Source organism: Lipotes vexillifer, unplaced genomic scaffold (assembly GCF_000442215.2).
Source record: "Lipotes vexillifer unplaced genomic scaffold, Lipotes_vexillifer_v1.1 scaffold74, whole genome shotgun sequence".
NCBI lineage: Eukaryota > Metazoa > Chordata > Mammalia > Artiodactyla > Lipotidae > Lipotes > Lipotes vexillifer.
Window position 1 is genome coordinate 1,406,937 of NW_006776983.1, and position 17,939 is coordinate 1,424,875.

The 17,939-nt window shown below is 45.5% G+C and overlaps 1 protein-coding gene across 1 annotated transcript in view; it reads left to right on the forward strand.

The window, feature by feature from the left end:
* RNF122 (ring finger protein 122) overlaps nt 1-3,640 on the forward strand; it is a 15,115-nt gene extending 11,475 nt beyond the window's left edge. Inside the window, exons 3-6 of the mRNA XM_007450747.1 lie at nt 1,458-1,503; nt 1,822-1,863; nt 3,150-3,232; nt 3,503-3,640. Of these exons, the coding sequence (XP_007450809.1) occupies nt 1,458-1,503; nt 1,822-1,863; nt 3,150-3,232; nt 3,503-3,617 (286 nt within the window). The 3' untranslated portion in view covers nt 3,618-3,640. The remainder of the gene's footprint in view (nt 1-1,457; nt 1,504-1,821; nt 1,864-3,149; nt 3,233-3,502) is intronic.
* The last annotated feature ends 14,299 nt before the right edge of the window (nt 3,641-17,939 follow it).

Below are 17,939 nucleotides of genomic sequence, written 5' to 3' on the forward strand. Positions count from 1 at the left end.
AACAAAAAAAAAAAAAAAAAAAAAAAAAAAGAATAAGTACCGTTCTTAGCTTCTAGGCCCTATGAAACAAGCAGTCAGCTGGATTTGGCTCTCAGGAGGCCGTGGTTTGCCACCCCTATCCTACCTAACCTGGTGGTTTTCTGATGTTTCCTTCCAATAATGCAGCTCTTTGGTAGAAATGATCCGGGGAGAGAAAGCCCCATCTAGTTCCCAAGTACAGGAGGACATAGAGCTCCCTGCGTAATTCAGAAGGTTTCCCTCACTGAAAATAAAACAGAAAAAAATAATAATAATTATGATCAATGTGTGATCATGGTCCTAGTAAGCCATTCAGAGTCGGAGGCTTGTTGATGAAAGGGCGTTTTCCAAAACCATCTCATATTCTCAGGACCATGGTATGTGCCACCTAATTGGTGAAGCAGGCCACAGTGTGTGTTGAAGAGCTCGGCCTCTGTCATCAGATCGACTTTGATTCAAATACGGACTCTTGCTGCCAGCCAGCTCCGGCATTTGGGCAAAGTTACTTAACTTCTTTGGACGCCGTGTTCCTCATCTGCAAAAAGGGACGTCTCTCCCTCTGGAAGTTGTTTGGAATTGGTGCAGACATCAGGCGTTGCAAATCCTCCGTCACAAATATGCTCCTGCCATTAGTAACGGCATGTTCTGGCCATTGTGTTTTGGCCATTGAGAGTCCAGTTGTATGCGGGCCACCAGCTTGAAAAGAGGAAAACAAAGAAGGGATTGCCTGTGTTGGCCTGGCGCTGTGAAGTGGGGCAGGCGTGTGCTCTGGTTCCAGAATACTTGTGTTCTCTGAGTGGAAAATTCCCCAGGCTCAACAGACTTTATCCTGCTCCCCTGGCTTGGTGGAAATGTCCCTCTTAAGAATATCTAACTTCTGGGAATTCCCTTGTGGTCCAGTGATTAGGACGCCATGCTTTCACTGCCGAGGGCGTGGGTTCAGTCCCTGATCAGGGAACTGAGATCCTGCAAGCTGTGTGGCACGGCCAAAAAAATCTTACTTCCATACAGTCAGCAAGCAGATGGTTGATCTGTATATTTGGGGAGCCTGAAGGAAGTGACCTACCAGAGACAGCAGGGAGGGTGAATGAACTATGGGTTGGCCAAAAAGTTCGTTCGGGTTATCCATAGCATCATACGGAAAAACCCGAACGAACTTTTTGGCCAACTCGGGATTAGGGTGCTCTGCAGAGACGCCCCCAATCTGGGGGAGCTGGCAGTGAGTTTTGAGGCAGTTGAACCTGAGTAAGAGTCTTGAGTCCTTAACCCACTCTGGTGACCTGCAGAGGGTCCCATGCATACTCCATGTGTCTATGGGAAGCACACCTCCCCACCCCAAGAAGGTCGCCCCACGCAGCCAGCCGGCCTCTCCTGCTCTGAATGGCTGTTTGTGCAAAGACATAATGATCTCTTCTCTCCCCTCTTTCTTGCTTCCCCAGCAAACTCCGGAACCAGGCACAGAGCGAACGATACGGATATAAAGAGGTAAATAAAGTCGACGTGTTGCCCCGACACTTCATCCACTGTTAGCCCTGCTTGGGGAGGGCGTGTGGGGAGAGAGCAGGTTTAAGCTGGCCTGGCCTCCCCCTTGGCCTCACCTCTGGCCCCCTCTGAGGCTAACTCCTTTCCCCGTCCTCAAGTCTGGCTGGGCCCAGGCAGGGCCCAAAGCCCTCCTCCTTCACAGGAGGGTCACGGGGGCACTCCTGTGTGGGGCCAAAGACTCACTCCCTTCCTTGGCAGCTGATACCACCTGGCCCCTGTGTTTGGTTGCCTCTGATACCAGGCCTCCACTTTTTTCCCCAGGTGGTGCTTAAAGGTGATGCCAAGAAGTTACAGTTATATGGGGTGAGTGCATTGGGACAGGTCGCGGGAGTGCCTGGCGGGTAAGGCATACCTTCTCCAGCAATCTCAGCCTGACCTTTTCAGGAACCTTTTTAGTCCCTGCCTTCCTATTTCCTTGGGCCAGAAAAAACTCATCCCAGGAGGTGATCATTATGCAGAATCCGTTATGTCTGAAACTGAACCAGCACAGGCAGAAAACAAAAGGATCACAAAAGGGTTTGGGGGGCTTCCCTGGTGGCGCAGTGGTTGGGAGTCCGCCTGCCGATGCAGGGGATGCGGGTTCGTGCCCCAGTCCGGGAGGATCCCGCGTGTCGCGGAGCGGCTGGGCCCGTGAGCCATGGCCGCTGAGCCTAGGCGTCCGGAGCCTGTGCTCCGCAGCGGGAGAGGCCGCAACAGTGAGAGGCCCGAAAAAAAAAAGAATGTAAACCATACACCAGACCCCCCTCCTTTAGTTATTGATAAGTGCCCCCTCACCAAAGGTCCTAGGCTAGAAAGGCTTAAAAATCATAACTACTCAGCCATAAAAAAGAGTGAAATAATGCTCTTTACAGCAATGTGGGTGGACTTAGAGATTATCCTCCTAAATGAGGTAAGTCAGAAAGAGAAAGACAAATACCGTATATCACTTGTATGTGGAATCTAAAATATGACACAAATGAACCTATCTACAAAACAAACAAGATTCACAGACATAAAGAACCGACCTGTGCTTGCCAAGGGGAAGGGGGGTAGGGGAGGGACGGATTGGGAGCTTGGGGTTAGCAGGTGCAAACTATGATATATAGAATGGATAAACAACAAGGTCCTATTGTATAGCACAGGGAACTATTATATTCAATATCCTATAATAAACCATAATGGAAAAGAATATGAAAAAACATAGTATGTGTAACTGAGTCACTTTGCTGTACAGCAGAAATTAACACAACACTGTAATTCAACTATACTACAGTTTAAAAAAAGGTTCCTCTATAACAACACTGCCCAGTGGAAATCTGAGGATAGAAAATGCTCTCTATCTGACCATCCGGTGTGGGGACCACTTGCCACTTCTCAGCTGTTGAGCACTTGAAATGTGGCTAGTGTGACTGAGGAACTAAATGTTGAATTTCAGCTTATTTGAGTCGACTTAAATCTAAAGCAGTCCCCTGTGGTTCATGGCTACTGCACTGTCGGGGTGAGTTCTCTCGGGTGGATGTTCTCTCTTGGAGGATGAGGTGCTGGGTATTCAGGATGGAGGAGTGAGGCTCTCCCCCATCTCTTCTCACGTGGCCCCTTTCTTCCCACAGCAGACCTGTGCAGTCTGTCTGGAAGACTTCAAGGGGAAGGATGAGCTGGGTGTGCTCTCATGCCAACACGCCTTTCACCGCAAGTAAGTGTCCACAGTGGGGATGTGTGTCCCGGGGTGGCTTTGAAAGAAATAAGCAGGGAGCATCTTCCAGAGCCTCCAATCCCGACCCCTCCCATCTACCCTTTGCCGGTGATGCCCTTCATCCTGTCTGGACACCAAGCAAGCCAGAGGGGTTAGACTGGGTTGAGGATAGAGAGGTTCTTGTCCTGAGAAGCAGCTGGGCTCCATGAAAAGACAGCGGGAGCAGATTGGTATCTTCTTAGGGAAAAACAGGACGTCTCTTGCCCGCAGGTGTCTGGTGAAGTGGCTGGAAGTACGCTGCGTCTGCCCCATGTGTAACAAGCCCATTGCTGGTCCCTCCGAGGCCACCCAGAGCATCGGGATCCTATTGGATGAGCTGGTGTGAGTGCTGCCTCCATACCAAGGCCTGGAGAAGACCTCTAGCCTCACGGGTGCCTGGTCCTTCCGCGAAGCCGCAGTGAACAAGACTGTTGGGTGGTGATGGGCATGCTCACCTGGAGGGACGGGGGTGCCGGGCTGGTCTTCCAGCCTCAGGGTGAGACTAGACTTGCCCACCTCTCTGCTTCCTGAAGCCTGCTTCCCTGCTACTCAGTTCTGATGGTCTTGCCCATCAGGACCACTGTATCCTGGTACTGGACTCTCTGCCTGCATTGTCCCTGCTCTGGGGAAAGAAATCCATTCCTATTTGGCCAAGAACTTGGAGCACACCCCCTTGAGGGTTCCCCTGAGGAGGACAAGCTGCCCTGACCTAGAAGAAGGGATGAGATGGGCTCTGCCCTACCTGTGACCTCCCCACTCCTTCCAGAGGAAGGTTAGAAGGGAAGGAAGGAAAGATGGAGGGACCAAGTGCCTGCAGTGGAAGCGAGGGAGGCTCTGTAGGAAATGGGGAGAGCAGGGATGAACAGAAGAAAAGTCAATGTTTACATGGGACCTATGGAAACAAAGGCTGGCCGGCCGGCCTGCTGACTACAGGGGGGTAGAGGGCAGCGCCCTCCCCCTCCTAGATCTGAGGTGCTATCCGTTCCCTGTTCCTCGGTTGATCTCAGAGCTTCCTGTTCCGTGTTGGGGTTTGAGTATCCACCGCCCCAGAGGAAGGGCTTGGTCTACACCCAAAAGGATTCCCAGGGCTTTTTTCTAAAGGAGCAAAAAGGGGGCCTGGGGATGGGGGTGTCTGGATATTATGGTCACAGTGGACACCCTCTTCCCCTTTGTAAATAGTATTTTTTACTTCATCCTCACCATCTCAGGCTTTATACCTGGAATCCCCCAAATGGAAGGGGTAGGGGTTTTCCGTTCCTCCCCCAAGTGGGTGAGGGTGGGAAAAAGGTATGTATTTAAAGCAAATTAAATTTAATAACAAGTTTCTCTAACCTTTTGCCTGTGGTTGTGACTTGTGTCCGTTGGCCCTTTTCTGCCAACAGAGGGAACAATGTTCTCGAACTGCCTCTTCTCACTTTCCCATGCTCAGAGCAGACATACACGTGCACAAAGTTTCCTGATCCTTGACAAGAAGAATTCGTATTAATTATTACCTGTTCAGCATAGGTTAGGACTCACATCAGTATGCTTGAAGACCTGACTGAGCCAGGCTCATTCACATGATCTCTAGAAAATTTTTAAAGAAAGCTGATGTATGGCACCACAGCATTCCAGCTACCAAGACTTGTCTTTCATAGAATTCTCCTTGTAATTCAAGCCACTGAGCTCTTAACACAGGAAAGGTCCACATTGCTACCATGGAGGCTTGATTTCTTTCTCTGATTAGACTTTTTTTTCTTACCCACTATCTGACAATCACTGACTCATCCTTCCCTGTGTACTACATCTAGAAGTATTGTTAACTTTTTATGCTCCCAGCTGCACTTCAGATCTGGCACCCATGCCCTCCAGCTGTGCTCTGTCAACGTCTTAAAGGGGTGCTGAGTTGATCGTGGGTTTGCAAAATGGATGGAGAGAGCCAGGAACAATTTTCGTGGTCATCACAAGCAGGTAGCAGCTGGGCTGTGGTCGGCCCCCGCTCAGTGGAACAGGGCAGGGCCAATGGTCCTCCCAGCATCTCTTTTTTTTTTTTTTTCCCTCATACTTGCAAGATTTTATTTTCTTTTTAAAAAAGTCATTTGAGACAATATCTCAGAAGTAGAATGCATTATTGTTTGGCTTTAACAGAAAAAAAAAATCGATGCTGCAGTAAAACAGAACACAAACTCATGTGTTTCCCCAACTATGTTGCTTAGGAACGCACCTTCCACTTCCTGGTATGTCTTGAGCAAAGTCTAATGTAGTGGTGGGTCACAGACATACAAAAATGCCTATGCTTCCAGAGAAGCCAGACCTACAGGTTAGGTCTGATGCCCTCCCAGCCCTGCAGTTGAGCCATGGAGCCTGTCGGCACAGTTGGTGCTCATGGCAGGGCAGACCCGAGATGCCACTTGGGCATCTGACAGTCCTGGTGAAGTTGTCGCTACCTGTCTTGGTGGCGTCCTTTGCCCCACAGTGCGCCTGTTCTTGCCACCTCTTCACACGCTGAGAAGTAACAGCTGCTCCTCGGAGCCTCTACCCGCTGCTCGTTGCTGCCAACCCTGCAGGGTTGGATCTCTTCACTGAGAGCACCAGTTCCTCCTCTCCAGGTGGGCCTGCTTGCTTCAGTGCAGGGAATGCAATGCATTTCCCAGGCAAAACAAAGAGCCTTCCCTCTAGCTCCTGCCGCGGCCTCCTGGTGGATGCATCACTGGAATGAGGTGGGAAACAGGTGGTCTCCAGGTGGACCTCAACCTTTCCAGCTCCTCCCTCACCGCTTCCCTTCATCTCAAGGAAAACTCATCAGTGTTGGCATATTCTGAGTAAAATGTTGGCACCAGAATGTCTGTGTTGCAAATTTGAATAGCACTGTCTTGACGTCTAAACGATGGTAAGAATGCCTTGTGTTACCTTTGAGGCTTCAACATAGCTTGGTAGAATGGTGTTACAGCACACAGAGACAGGAACACTGGGTATTTTTTGGCTGATCAGGTGGAATTTGATCAATAGCTGATCACAAGTTAAATAGTCACAAGTCCCAATTTTATAGTCATAAATGTGGTCTTGTTACTCAGTTCAGAGTTTCTAGAGCATCTGCTGCCTGGGCCAGGCACTGTGCCAGGTGCTGGAAGACAGGACAGCCCTTGCCTTGGGGAAGGGCATAGGCACACTAATTTGGGTGAGGAACTCATGGTAGAGAGACTCTTAGCTCAACTGGTGTGGAAGTGACAGCAGGGGTGCCTGCAAGAAAACATTACGAGAGCTGGAGCTCGAGAGTAACATGCAGAAAAAGACAGAAGGATTAACCACCGTGGGTGCCAGAGTGCAAAGAATTCATGTGAAGTGGGAGTGCGGAAGGGTTGGGGGTTAGAGCTCCGTGTGGTGCAAGGAACCTGGGACTTGACAGGGTGAGAATCCTAAAGTTTCTTTAAAACCTGCACATCAGTTGGGAGCAAAGCCAATGATCTTATCCATGCACATGATATTCATGGGCAACTGCTGTGCTTAGTACTATTCCCATTACTGAAAAATTTGACTCTAGACATGTTTCAAAGGGTAAAAAACAGAAAGAAGCTGGGTGATAATCATATACACCAGGATTCCGACTTAAGTGAGCTTATCTATGGCAAGCAAACACCATGAATCAATCAAAAGTTAAGCGCTTGCCTACCAAGTTCTTTCACAAAACACATTTTGCTTTCCTTTCTATGTATATCCCTCTGAGTCTGGGATCAGGAAAAGAGTGTTGGAAAGCAAATAAATGGCTTACTCATAATTACACAGACATAAGCATCGGAACCAAGGCACAAACTCCGATTGTGCAGATCTAAGCATCATTGGCTTCCATGTCCCACATAGCTCGGGCAGCAGATTGCTCGCTATGAAGATACTCAAAGTAGCAGGTGCTTTTAGTTCCTGGGCTGAGGCAGTCGTGGAGGACAGGAAACCCAGGTCACTCAAAGGATTTGTGCTTTGCCATTATCCAGGATGACAGATTTTTAAAAACTCTGCAGTGGATTGCTTCTTTTAAAGAAATCTTATGTGGATCTACCATTGACAAAATGGTTAATTAAAGTGGGGTGAGAACTCAGAGTAGAATTTGAAAATCACTGACTTAGAATAGGGCAACTGATGTTGAAGAATTGTGGCCTCCCATGCCCCCTTTCTCCCATCAATTCTTCCATCCCCACTGGGGCTTTTCCCCCTTCTCACTAGGGCCTTTGATGCCTCCCCAGTTGTGCCATGTTTTCCCCATAAGTCTAACCCATCCTCTGACTTCCATTCTACCACCCTCTTCTATCTCCCTGGGCATCGGAATAACATCTGGAGTGCCCTTAACCTTATCACTCACAGGTGAATCTTCTGTTAAAGCCATACACACACATCCAGAGGGCTAGACGTGACCAAACTGGAGGCAAGAAGGACAAACTGATGACCAGTCATGCAAGCTCGTACAACAAAGCCATTCATGGGAAAAGAGACTAGCTGTTTACCATGCCTCAGGCCAACAACGGCATTGGATTCCTACTGATCCGAGTCTAAAAAGCATCATGGGCATTAGCTCCTTCCCTGATAGACTGGCAGACTCTGTGGGCAGGGAGGACGTCACCGATGTCACCTTCATGCTTTGTCATGGCCCTGGATCCTGTCTCCATGTGACAGTCTCAGCTGTAAACTAGGGCCTGTGCTCTGCAGACAAAGGGGAAGCTAACAGCACCAGGAAGCCCAAGAAAACGTGTTTGACGGCTTCTGACTGTTCATCACAATCTATCACCTCTCCATTGGTGCTGCAACTCAGCACATTTTTCTTTCTCTTTTTTCTTTTTTTTTTTTGGCCACACCTCTCGGCTTGCAGGATCTTAGTTCCCCGACCAGGGATCAAACCCGGGCTCTCAGCAGTGAAAGTGTGGAGTCCTAACCACTGGACCACCAGGGAAGACCCAGCACATTTTTCTTATCCATCCTCTCTCTTCTCTCATTCCGTTTTTCTCCCTCTTCCTCTCTTTACCCTCTTTTGCTTCATCCCAGCCTATTCTCTGATACGATGGAGAGCCCCAAAGCCATTGCAGTGTCCTCCTGACAGGCCATTGTTGTCATGAATGGTTCAAAAGAAACACCAGTTCCAAAGGGTTTATACCCAAATGATTGTGTAAGCAACCCCAGGGACCACCTCTGAGTTTCTATATATTTCATATTATATATGTTCATTAAGTCTCAAGCAGGCGGCTGATATCCTCAAAGGCAGAAATAGAATCCACGGTGATGCTGAAACATTAAGGACACAAGGCAATCAATGTGAGAGAGGCTAAAACATCCAAACCCCAAAGAAGGAAAAACCAGGTTTGCATCAGTGGGAGAAATGGATCTGGAAGGACAGAGGCTGTCAAGTTGGGCATAAGTCAGAAAAAAATCCAAACAAATCCAAAATTCAATAGTACTACTATACCCAGCAAGGGAGTCATCCTCCTGGCCTTCAGTATTGAGCAGATCTCTATGGGATTATTTTGCTCAGATTTTATGTCTGCAAGAAAACAGAAGCTATAAAAAGTACCATGAGAAAGAAGCTGGAGTATTTTAAGTGTGGATGGATAAATACCAAGGGGCAAGAACTTAGTGGTGACCTTCAACATTATGCTGTAAGCATGCATCTCCATCACAAACTCAGACGTTCCAGAAATGTATAGTTTTCTTTAAGTTGTCTTTGACCCTGAGTCACAGACTTTCTCCCCATCTGCAGTGCTTGCCTTCCTCCCCAAATTATTCATGAGTCAGAGTCTTACACAGATCAACCCTCTCCCTCCACCCTTCTGAAAACACTATTTAACCATGGAGAGGTCTGTTTACTGGTCCCCAGAGACCCTGCCTCTATCACTGGTTTCCTGCCTGGTTTGCAGTATGGGAAACTTGCTGTGATGTCAAGGGCCCAGTTTGTCCATGTCCCACACAGCTGCCTCCACCGGCACCATCTCCTGGGTGCTACCTAGGAGGTAAGGTGCAGATTCCCACTAACCTTGGGACCGGCCACCTTTTTAATTTTTTTTTTCCAAGAATGTATTCAGATATATTATTCACAGTATTGAAAATATGTTTACAGATTGAAAGGCAGAAAGTCTCAAATCACAGTGACAAAATTCCAAGTCAAAATATCATTTGCTAGTAGATATGAATTTAATCATCTAGAGTGATTTCAGGGAATCCCATATAAATCTTAGACCGACAACATTTTATTTTCATTCTTAGCTTTCCATTTATTCATGCCTTTTCTCTCCAGTTACTGGCTAATTAAAAGTCTTACTATTAATCTATGTTAAGATTTTCTAGTTCAGGGCTTTTTCAACACCAGAACAAGTGACATTTGGGACTGGTTCTTTCTTTCTTGTAGGGCTGCCTTGTAGGATGTTTAGCAGAATCCATGGGGACTGCCCACCTTTATCCTTTTCAGATTGAAGTGTTAGCTGTAGAGTGAACACCTGCATTCTACAACGAACGTTTTGCTACATTTGTTTTATCCCCTATCTATCCATCTAGCCTTAATCCAGGTACTTTTCAGTGCATTTCAAAGCAAGCTTCAGATACTAGTACATTTCTTGTACAGGTAACTTAAATTGTACAGCTAACCATTTTTTTAAACAAGTGAACTTGTTACTGAGTATAACTGGAAATCTACCTCAAATATGATGAAGATAAGCATTTTCTGATAACTTGTGGATAAATTTTGATGAGTGGCTCTGACTCAGGCTGGTTTGCGAAATAACTCAGATATGAAATCATTTTATACTGAAAATGCTGTCGCGGTGGAAAAACATCCTTCACTGCCTCAGGTAACGTCTCACCTTGCTAAATTATATGTTGGGTGTCAAGGCAAAAAGAGAGAGGGTGAGAGAGACAGAGAAGTGCATCAAAAGTGTAAGACATCCTCCTCTTACTGCACATATTAACATTTCTTGCACAATTACCCATGGAATATTCTCATTTTGGACTCTTTCCACACCCTAAATTTAGCAAGCTAGAATTATCTTTTAAACGCCACTTGAAGCAACCTTTTCGAAAGGAAGACGCTAAGGAGGGGGAAATCTGCATTTCCTTGTGGTTAGGATGCAATGGCCTCAATTTAATTCTGCAAAGAAGCAGACTCCTCTATTGTATGCTGAGGATAGAGCAAAGACAGTGCCCCAGCAAATTCATTACAGGTGTGTAAGATTAAAAACTTATACATTCAGATTGAGAAACAGGCCATGCATTCCAGGCTTTGTGTGTTCTGGCCACAGTGCACACTGAATTGAATAATTGCCTTAACTGTGCCAGGTGGATTTCATTATTTAAAAGGAATTCTGAGTTTTTAATGACTAAAAAGTTCTTAAAAATGAGATCTAAGGACTCTCACTTTTTCATTTATATACTGAAACACGAAAATCTTCATATAAAATCTGTTTGTTTTTTTTTTTAAAGTGAGTCGTGCCTATAGAATAAAATAAATTAGAAGGAATTTCTTTAAAGTCTGGTTTACAAAGAGCAATGCATGTAGCTAGCACGGATCAAGAAAGAGCCATTTTGAGTGAACAATTTTTGTCCATAGTTATTCATTCTAAAAGGGGTAAGGGCTCGGTAGTTGAGAAACAAAAGCTTCACTGGTAAGAGTCAGTGATGAACTGGGGCTGTGTTTTAGGAAATCAGGGGTCCTCTCCCTTCTGTTCCTCATTATGAGATTCATTTGTATAGTGAAATAAACAAAGCCAGCATTGGAATCCAAAGAATGGGTTTTAAACCCAGCTCTGCCTCTAATTAGCTGGGAGGCCCTGGCTTTGTTTCTTACTCTCTTTAAGCCTCGCTTTTCTCCTCTGTAAAATGGAGATCATAGTAACTGCCTCAGAGTGTGGTCAGGAAGAGTACATAAAAGAATGCATAAATTGGGAGATTGTGGTTGACATATATACACTAATATGTATAAAATGGATAATTAATAAGAACCTGCTGTATAAAAAAATTAATTAAATAAAATTCAAAAAAAAAGAATGCATAATAAAGGCTCAAAGCCATTCTCAAATATAAGCTCTTTTTGTTTCTATAGTCAAGTCTCCAAAAAATAAGAGGACCAAATGATAGGTCTATCAGAAATAAGAAAGCCTGTGTATTTCCCCTAGTCGTCCTAATGAATACAGCATCCTTTATGGAGCATATACTATGTTGCAGGTGCTGCATTCATTTTGCATAAAAAGGATTTGCTTTACTTCACTGGGCATAGCTGATACCTATTGAACATGCCATTTGTAGAGAAGTCTGATACGGATAATTGTACTTAGAGTCAAATGTTGAAAAGTATATATTTCAAAATTTTCCTATTTATTCAACTGCCAGCGCATATTAATTGAGTGCCTACTATGTGCCAGCCACTGTTCCCTGTGCCAACACACAAAGACCAACATGGTCCTTATTTCTAAGACACTCATGGTGTAACAGGAGAGACAGAGACTAAACAAACGTTAACATATACATGTGCCAACCGTGAAAAAGTATGCAGTGCCTTCCTGAATTAAACTGGGAGGGGGTGTGGAGGTGAGTCCCAGGAAAGGCATTTCTGAGCAAGAAGCATTTAAGCTGAGACCAGAAGAATGGCAAGAGTTGGGGAAAGACCTGACAGAAGAGCATATGTGAGAACTTTTGAGGCAAAATAGAGCTTGGCTTATTGGAGAACAAATTCCATTTGGCTGGAGCTTAATGAGGGCGGGGAAGGCAGTACAAAATGAGGTTGAAGGGACACAGGGGTCAGATCATGTAAGGGCCACGGTGAGGAGTTTTAATTTATGATAATGGGATTTAAGAACAGAAGTGACATTGTTTGAGTTAGTTGTTTAATGGAGATGGGGTGGTGGATAAGAGTGAAAGCCAAAGGCCAGCTGGAAGGGAGGGAATAACAAGGATGACAGTCAGGTTTTTGGCTAAATGACTTGGTGGATGGAAGAGTTATTCAGTAGGGATGAGATTATAGAAAGAAAAGCTTTGGAGGCGAAGGTTCAAATTTCAGTTTAGAAATGTTAAATTTAGGGAATTCCCTGGTGGTCCAGTGGTTAGGACTCTCGTACTTCCACTGCAGGGGGCATGAGTTTGATCCCCGGTCGGGGAACTAAGATCCTGCGTGCAGCACAGTGTGGCCAAAAATAAAAAGAAGAAAAAAGAAAAAACAAAAGATGTTAAATTTACCCATGAGAACTACAAAAGGAGATAGAGGTAGAAATTTGAATGTGTGATTCTGAAGCTCACTGATGGGTATGGGCTAGATGTCCATCAATGGTGTTGAAGGCCGTGGGAAGCACGAGATCACCTCAGGAGAGAGGGTTGGCAATGAAAAAAGATCCCTGACAAGATCTGAGGAACTAGAGGCTTTCAAGACCAGGAGAAAGCAGAGGATCCAGGAAAGGAGGAGTGACAGAGAGATGGAAGGACAACCAGGAGGGGTGGGCTGACCACAAGCAGAAGAGACAGTGTTAAGGACAGGCAGGTCAAGAATCAAATGTTTCTTAGAGACCAGATAAGAGAGATATCGAAGTGCCCACTGAATTTGGCCATGAGGGGGCCACTGATGGCCTGAACGAGAGCAGTTTTGCTGGATTCGGGGGGTGAAGGCGTGCTTGAGTGTGTTGAAAAGTGATTGAGCAGCAAGAAAGAAGCCACTCCTAAAAAACTGAAAAGAAATAAAAAGTGAATCTAAATGTATATCAAGTTGGTCACATAGCCATAAAGAAAAAGAAATTTATTTCACATGACTGGTGGAGAGTCTTGCCTCCATGTTGATGGCGGCTGACTGATCAGGCTGGTGGGTGCTGAAGGTTGGAGTGGCCGTGGCAATTTCTTCAACTAGGACAGCAGTGAAGTTGGCCGCAACCATTGCCTTCCTTTCATGAACCATTTCCCTCTAGCATGCACTGCTGTTTGAGAGCATTCAACCCACAGCAGGACCTCTTTCAAAACGGGAGTCGGTCCTCTCAAACCCTGTCATGACGTTAGCAACTAAGTTTACTTAATATCCTAAATCCTTTGTTGTCTTTTCAACCACCTTCACACCATCTTCACCAGGAGTAGATTCTATCTCAAGAGACCACTTTCTTTGCTCATCCATAGGGAGCAACTCCTCAACTGTTAGCTTTTTTCATGAGATTGCAGCAATTCAGTCACATCTTCAGCCTCCACTTCTAATTCTTCAAGAATTACCAAAATGTGATGCCGAGACACACCGTGAGCAAATGCTGTTAGAAAAACGGTACTGATAGACTTGCTTGATGCAAGGTTGCCACAAACCTTCAATTTGTAAAAAACGTTCTATCTTTAAAGTACAATAAAGCAAAAAGCAACAAAACGAGGTCTGCCTGTAATAAAATTAGATAATTGCCATTTTGTAACCTCTGATAAAGCAAAGATCATCTATGGCTGCCAATGCCACCAGGGTAGAGATTGATAAGGAACTTCATATCAGATATTTCTCTCTTATCAGTAACAGTGGGAAATTACATGCATCCTGTGATACAGTCAGTACACAGCTCTGCCCCCCAAGACTGACCCTGAATGTAATCCTGCCTCTAGATCCAACTAGCTCTTCATAGGAGGTGGGTGAGATAGAGGAACAATTTAAATGACACAGAGAAGCAGCAATCTGCCAAATTCAGAGTTTGGGTCCTTTTACAGGACAAATGGCCCTCTTTCTTCAATGGCCTTTTTTTTAAAAAAAGAGTGGGGAGTATTAAAAAGTTTTAAAAACTTAAGAGATACAACCAGGTGCAAACTTTCCATAATTAAAAAAAAATCTAAGTGAATGGTAAGTGGAGAGTTGGAGACAACATGAATATGTTTGTTGTTTTCATTTTTGTTTTAAGACATTTTGCTGAGCAGAGAAGTAGGGTGGTAGCTCCAGAGGAAAATGGCATCAGGGAGAATTTTTTTAATTTTTAAATTTTTTTGATGTGGACCATTGTTAAAGCCTTTATTGAATTTGTTACCATATTGCTTCTGTTGGTGTTTTGGTTTTTTGGCCTCGAGGCATGTGGGATCTTAGCTTTCCAACCAGGGATTGAACCCACACCCCCTGCATTGGAAGAAGTCTTAACCACTGGACTGCCAGGGAAGTCCCAGGGAGAATGTTTTAATGGTGGAATAGAGTGAGCCTTTTGGAAACCAATGGGAATGATGGAGTAGAGAATATAGGAAGGTCATACCATTGGAATGAGGTCCCTGAGGAAAAACAAGTGGGCAGGATCCACACCCCTTGAGGAAGGAACAGCCCGTGGGTAAGATGTCCTTAGATCATATACTACCTTAATAAAAGAAATGACTGTAGAAATATTAAACTGACAGCACAGACACAGAAAGGAAGCTAAGCAAACCGAGAATCTTAGGAGGGAGAAAGTTATATTGGAGATGTAATGGGATCTTGTCACAGTGAAAGCCAACTCACTTAGTCAAATTTTCAACATGGCAACAACTTTTTGTTATTTTGATGGATATTCCATGTTTACAAGATTCTTTTGGTTTATAGCTCTCTATACTGTTTCAAAAGAATTTCGGTTCATTAAGAGCCGTTTGGTACGTGTTCTCCAAATTTAATGAATATATAACCTTCAAAATAGTATGTTCTTTAGCCCAAGAGTTAGAGTCATAATCAATGTTAAAAATTTTATAGGCTTGTATGCAAAAGGATCTAGTGGTCACCTCACTCTCCACGGGTATTCAAGGGTTGTAAACATTGTATTATCATTTTTCTATTTGACCTATAATCAGAAATGTCACTCTGCTGCAAGCAGTAATCTTACAGTGCGTTTGCAAATCCTATTATTAACCATGTTTAGACCATACGAACCTTGAAAGACGTGACTGGAATACGGTAAAGCTGTAATCACATCAGTTTTTACTCTTGGTTGAATGAAAGGGAGCAAACATTTCTTTTTTACTTCCTCTCATTTTTGTTTTCCCTTATGAAGAGGTTTTCACCTTAAATCGTCAATCCTATGGTCTTTGAAAAACTAAGAGGTATTACTAAATGTTTAGCCACAAAACCTCTGGAATTTACTGCATTCTTCCATTTCTCCTTAAAAGAAAGATTTAAAACTCTAATCTCTTTATACGTAACCACATTCATACATAATTTGACATAAGTATAAAAATATAACCACATATATGCTTTGTAAAAAGATGCGGTCATTTTTTCTTTCTGTTTAGTTTGGTTTTGCTAAGCTCCTCCATCGTCCTCTGTCCCTTCTTTACCTCACATCAGCACCCAACTTTGTCTGTGCGGAGAACCGGGGATGTAGCCTCGCAAATGTCCTCCTTATGCAAGTATTCTTAGACCTGAAGGCATTCACTTTCTCTTTGTTGCACCACACGGCATGCGGGATCTTAATTCCCTGACCAGGGATCGAACCCGGGACCCCAGCAGTGGAAGCGTGGTCTTTTTTCTTTTTTAAATTTTTTTTTTTTTTTTGCGGTACGCGGGCCTCTCACTGCCGTGGCCTCTCCCGTTGCGGAGCACAGGCTCCGGACGCGCGGGCTCAGCGGCCACGGCTCCCGGGCCCAGCCGCTCCGCGGCACGTGGGATCCTCCCGGACCGGGGCACGAACCCGCGTCGCCTGCATCGGCAGGCGGACTCTCAACCACTGCGCCACCAGGGAAGCCCTTTTTTAAATTTTAAAAAGATTTATTTATTTTATTTATTTTGGGCTGTGTTGGGTCTTTGTTGCTGTGCGCGGACTTTCTCTAGTTGTGGTGAGCGGGGGCTACTCTTCGTTGCAGTGCGCGGGCTTCTCATTGCGGTGGCTTCTCTTGTTGCAGAGCACAGGCTCCAGGCGCACAGGCTTCAGTAGTTGTGGCTCGCGGGCTCAGTAGTTGTGGCACAAGGGCTTAGTTGCTCCACAGCATGTGGGATCTTCCCGGACCAGGGCTCGAACCCATGCGCCCTGCATTGGCAGGCAGATTCTTAACCACTGTGCCACCAGAGAAGTCCTGGAAGCACGGATTCTTAATCACTGGACCTCCAGGGAAGTCCTGGCATTCACTTTTTAAGGCATTGTCTTATAACTGGGATATCACAGCATCTCTTGCGTCTTACACTCATCACTGAGCAACGTCTTGTGGAAACCCCTCCTGGCCCTCTGGCTTAGCTCCACTTTTTATTCTTTTAGTAAATAGCTGGATGATTCCCCAGTGGGGATGTGTCCTTGAGGAACGTTCACTTTGTTTTCAGGTTTTTGCCCTATGAACAGTCACACAAAGAACCTACTGGTTCATCCTTATTGTCTTGAACCCATATCCTTACATAGAGTTATTTGTATCCGATAGAGTCTCAAGACTACAGTTGCCACTGCATTCATTTATTCTTTTAAGGGATGTTGCCAGATTGGTTTCCAAAAGCTGGAGGAGAAGGAGACTCAAGGAGAGGGAGCCAAATGTGGGTGACACGCCTACTCCATGAATTTAAGTTGTGTGGATTGAATGAAGGGACAGGTGCAGAGTAAAGACCAATACGGTTGACAATTATTATTAGTTCTCTTCCTAGACTCTGGGCTCCCCAGGTCACCACCTGGGTCTCTGCTGGTGGGGGGCATTCACGAGGTACACAGTGGGAGTGACATTCGGGATTGTATACCTGGAGGGTCTACAAAAAAGAACCGGGAAGAGCAAAGCCTTGGAGGGCTTCGCTGGTGGCGCAGTGGTTGAGAGTCCACCTGCCGGTGCAGGGGACACGGGCTCGTGCCCCGGTCCGGGAAGATCCCACGTGCCGCGGAGCGGCTGGGCCCGTGAGCCGTGGCCGCTGGGCCTGCGCGTCCGGAGCCTGTGCTCCGCAGCGCGAGGGGCCACAACAGTGAGAGGCCCGCGTATCACAGAGAAAAAAAAAAGCCTTGGAAGTCCAACGGACTCAGCTTTAATTGCATCTTTACCACTTTCCACTGTGAGATCTTGGGCAAGTTTCTCAACTTCTCAGAGCTTCAGTTTCCTCATCTGCAGGATGGAGATAATGATGCCAGCCTCCTAGGGTGGCTGTGAAGAGGAAGCAACGGACTTGAGGCCCTGAGCAGAGTGCCTGGTGCTCCTTGCAGGTGCCACTTTTTCTCAGATGCCTTCATTATATCTCTTCCCCCAGCAGATGAAAACTTGTTGAAGGCAGGAACTGCATCGAATTCATCGCTGCATTTTTTTCCCCCACCCCCAGCTGCATGGCATGATCTTAGTTCCCCAACCAGGGATGGAACCCACGACCCCTGCAGTGCAAGCTCAGAATCTTTACCACTGGACCACCAGGGAAGTCCCCTCGCTGCATCTTTATATATCCAGATGGATATATATATCCTCACTTGGTTTTCCCTTCTACCAACTACCTCAAGGTCTTTTGCTCAGTTACACCAGCATTGATTAAAAATGAGAGGAAGAACAACAATTCTTTTATTATGGAAAATATCAGACTTCCACTATGATAGAGAGGCTAATATAAAGAACACCCATGATGCACTCCCACATTCAACATTGGCAACACGTGGATAACCTTCTGTTTTTTTTTGTTTTTGGCTCTGCCTTGTAGCTTGTGGGATCTTAGTTCCCCAACCAGGGAATCAAACCCAGGCCCTCAGCAATGAAAGCACGGAATTCTAACCACTGGACCACCAGGGAAATCCTGACCAGATTTTTTCATTCATCTCTTGATCACTCTTTC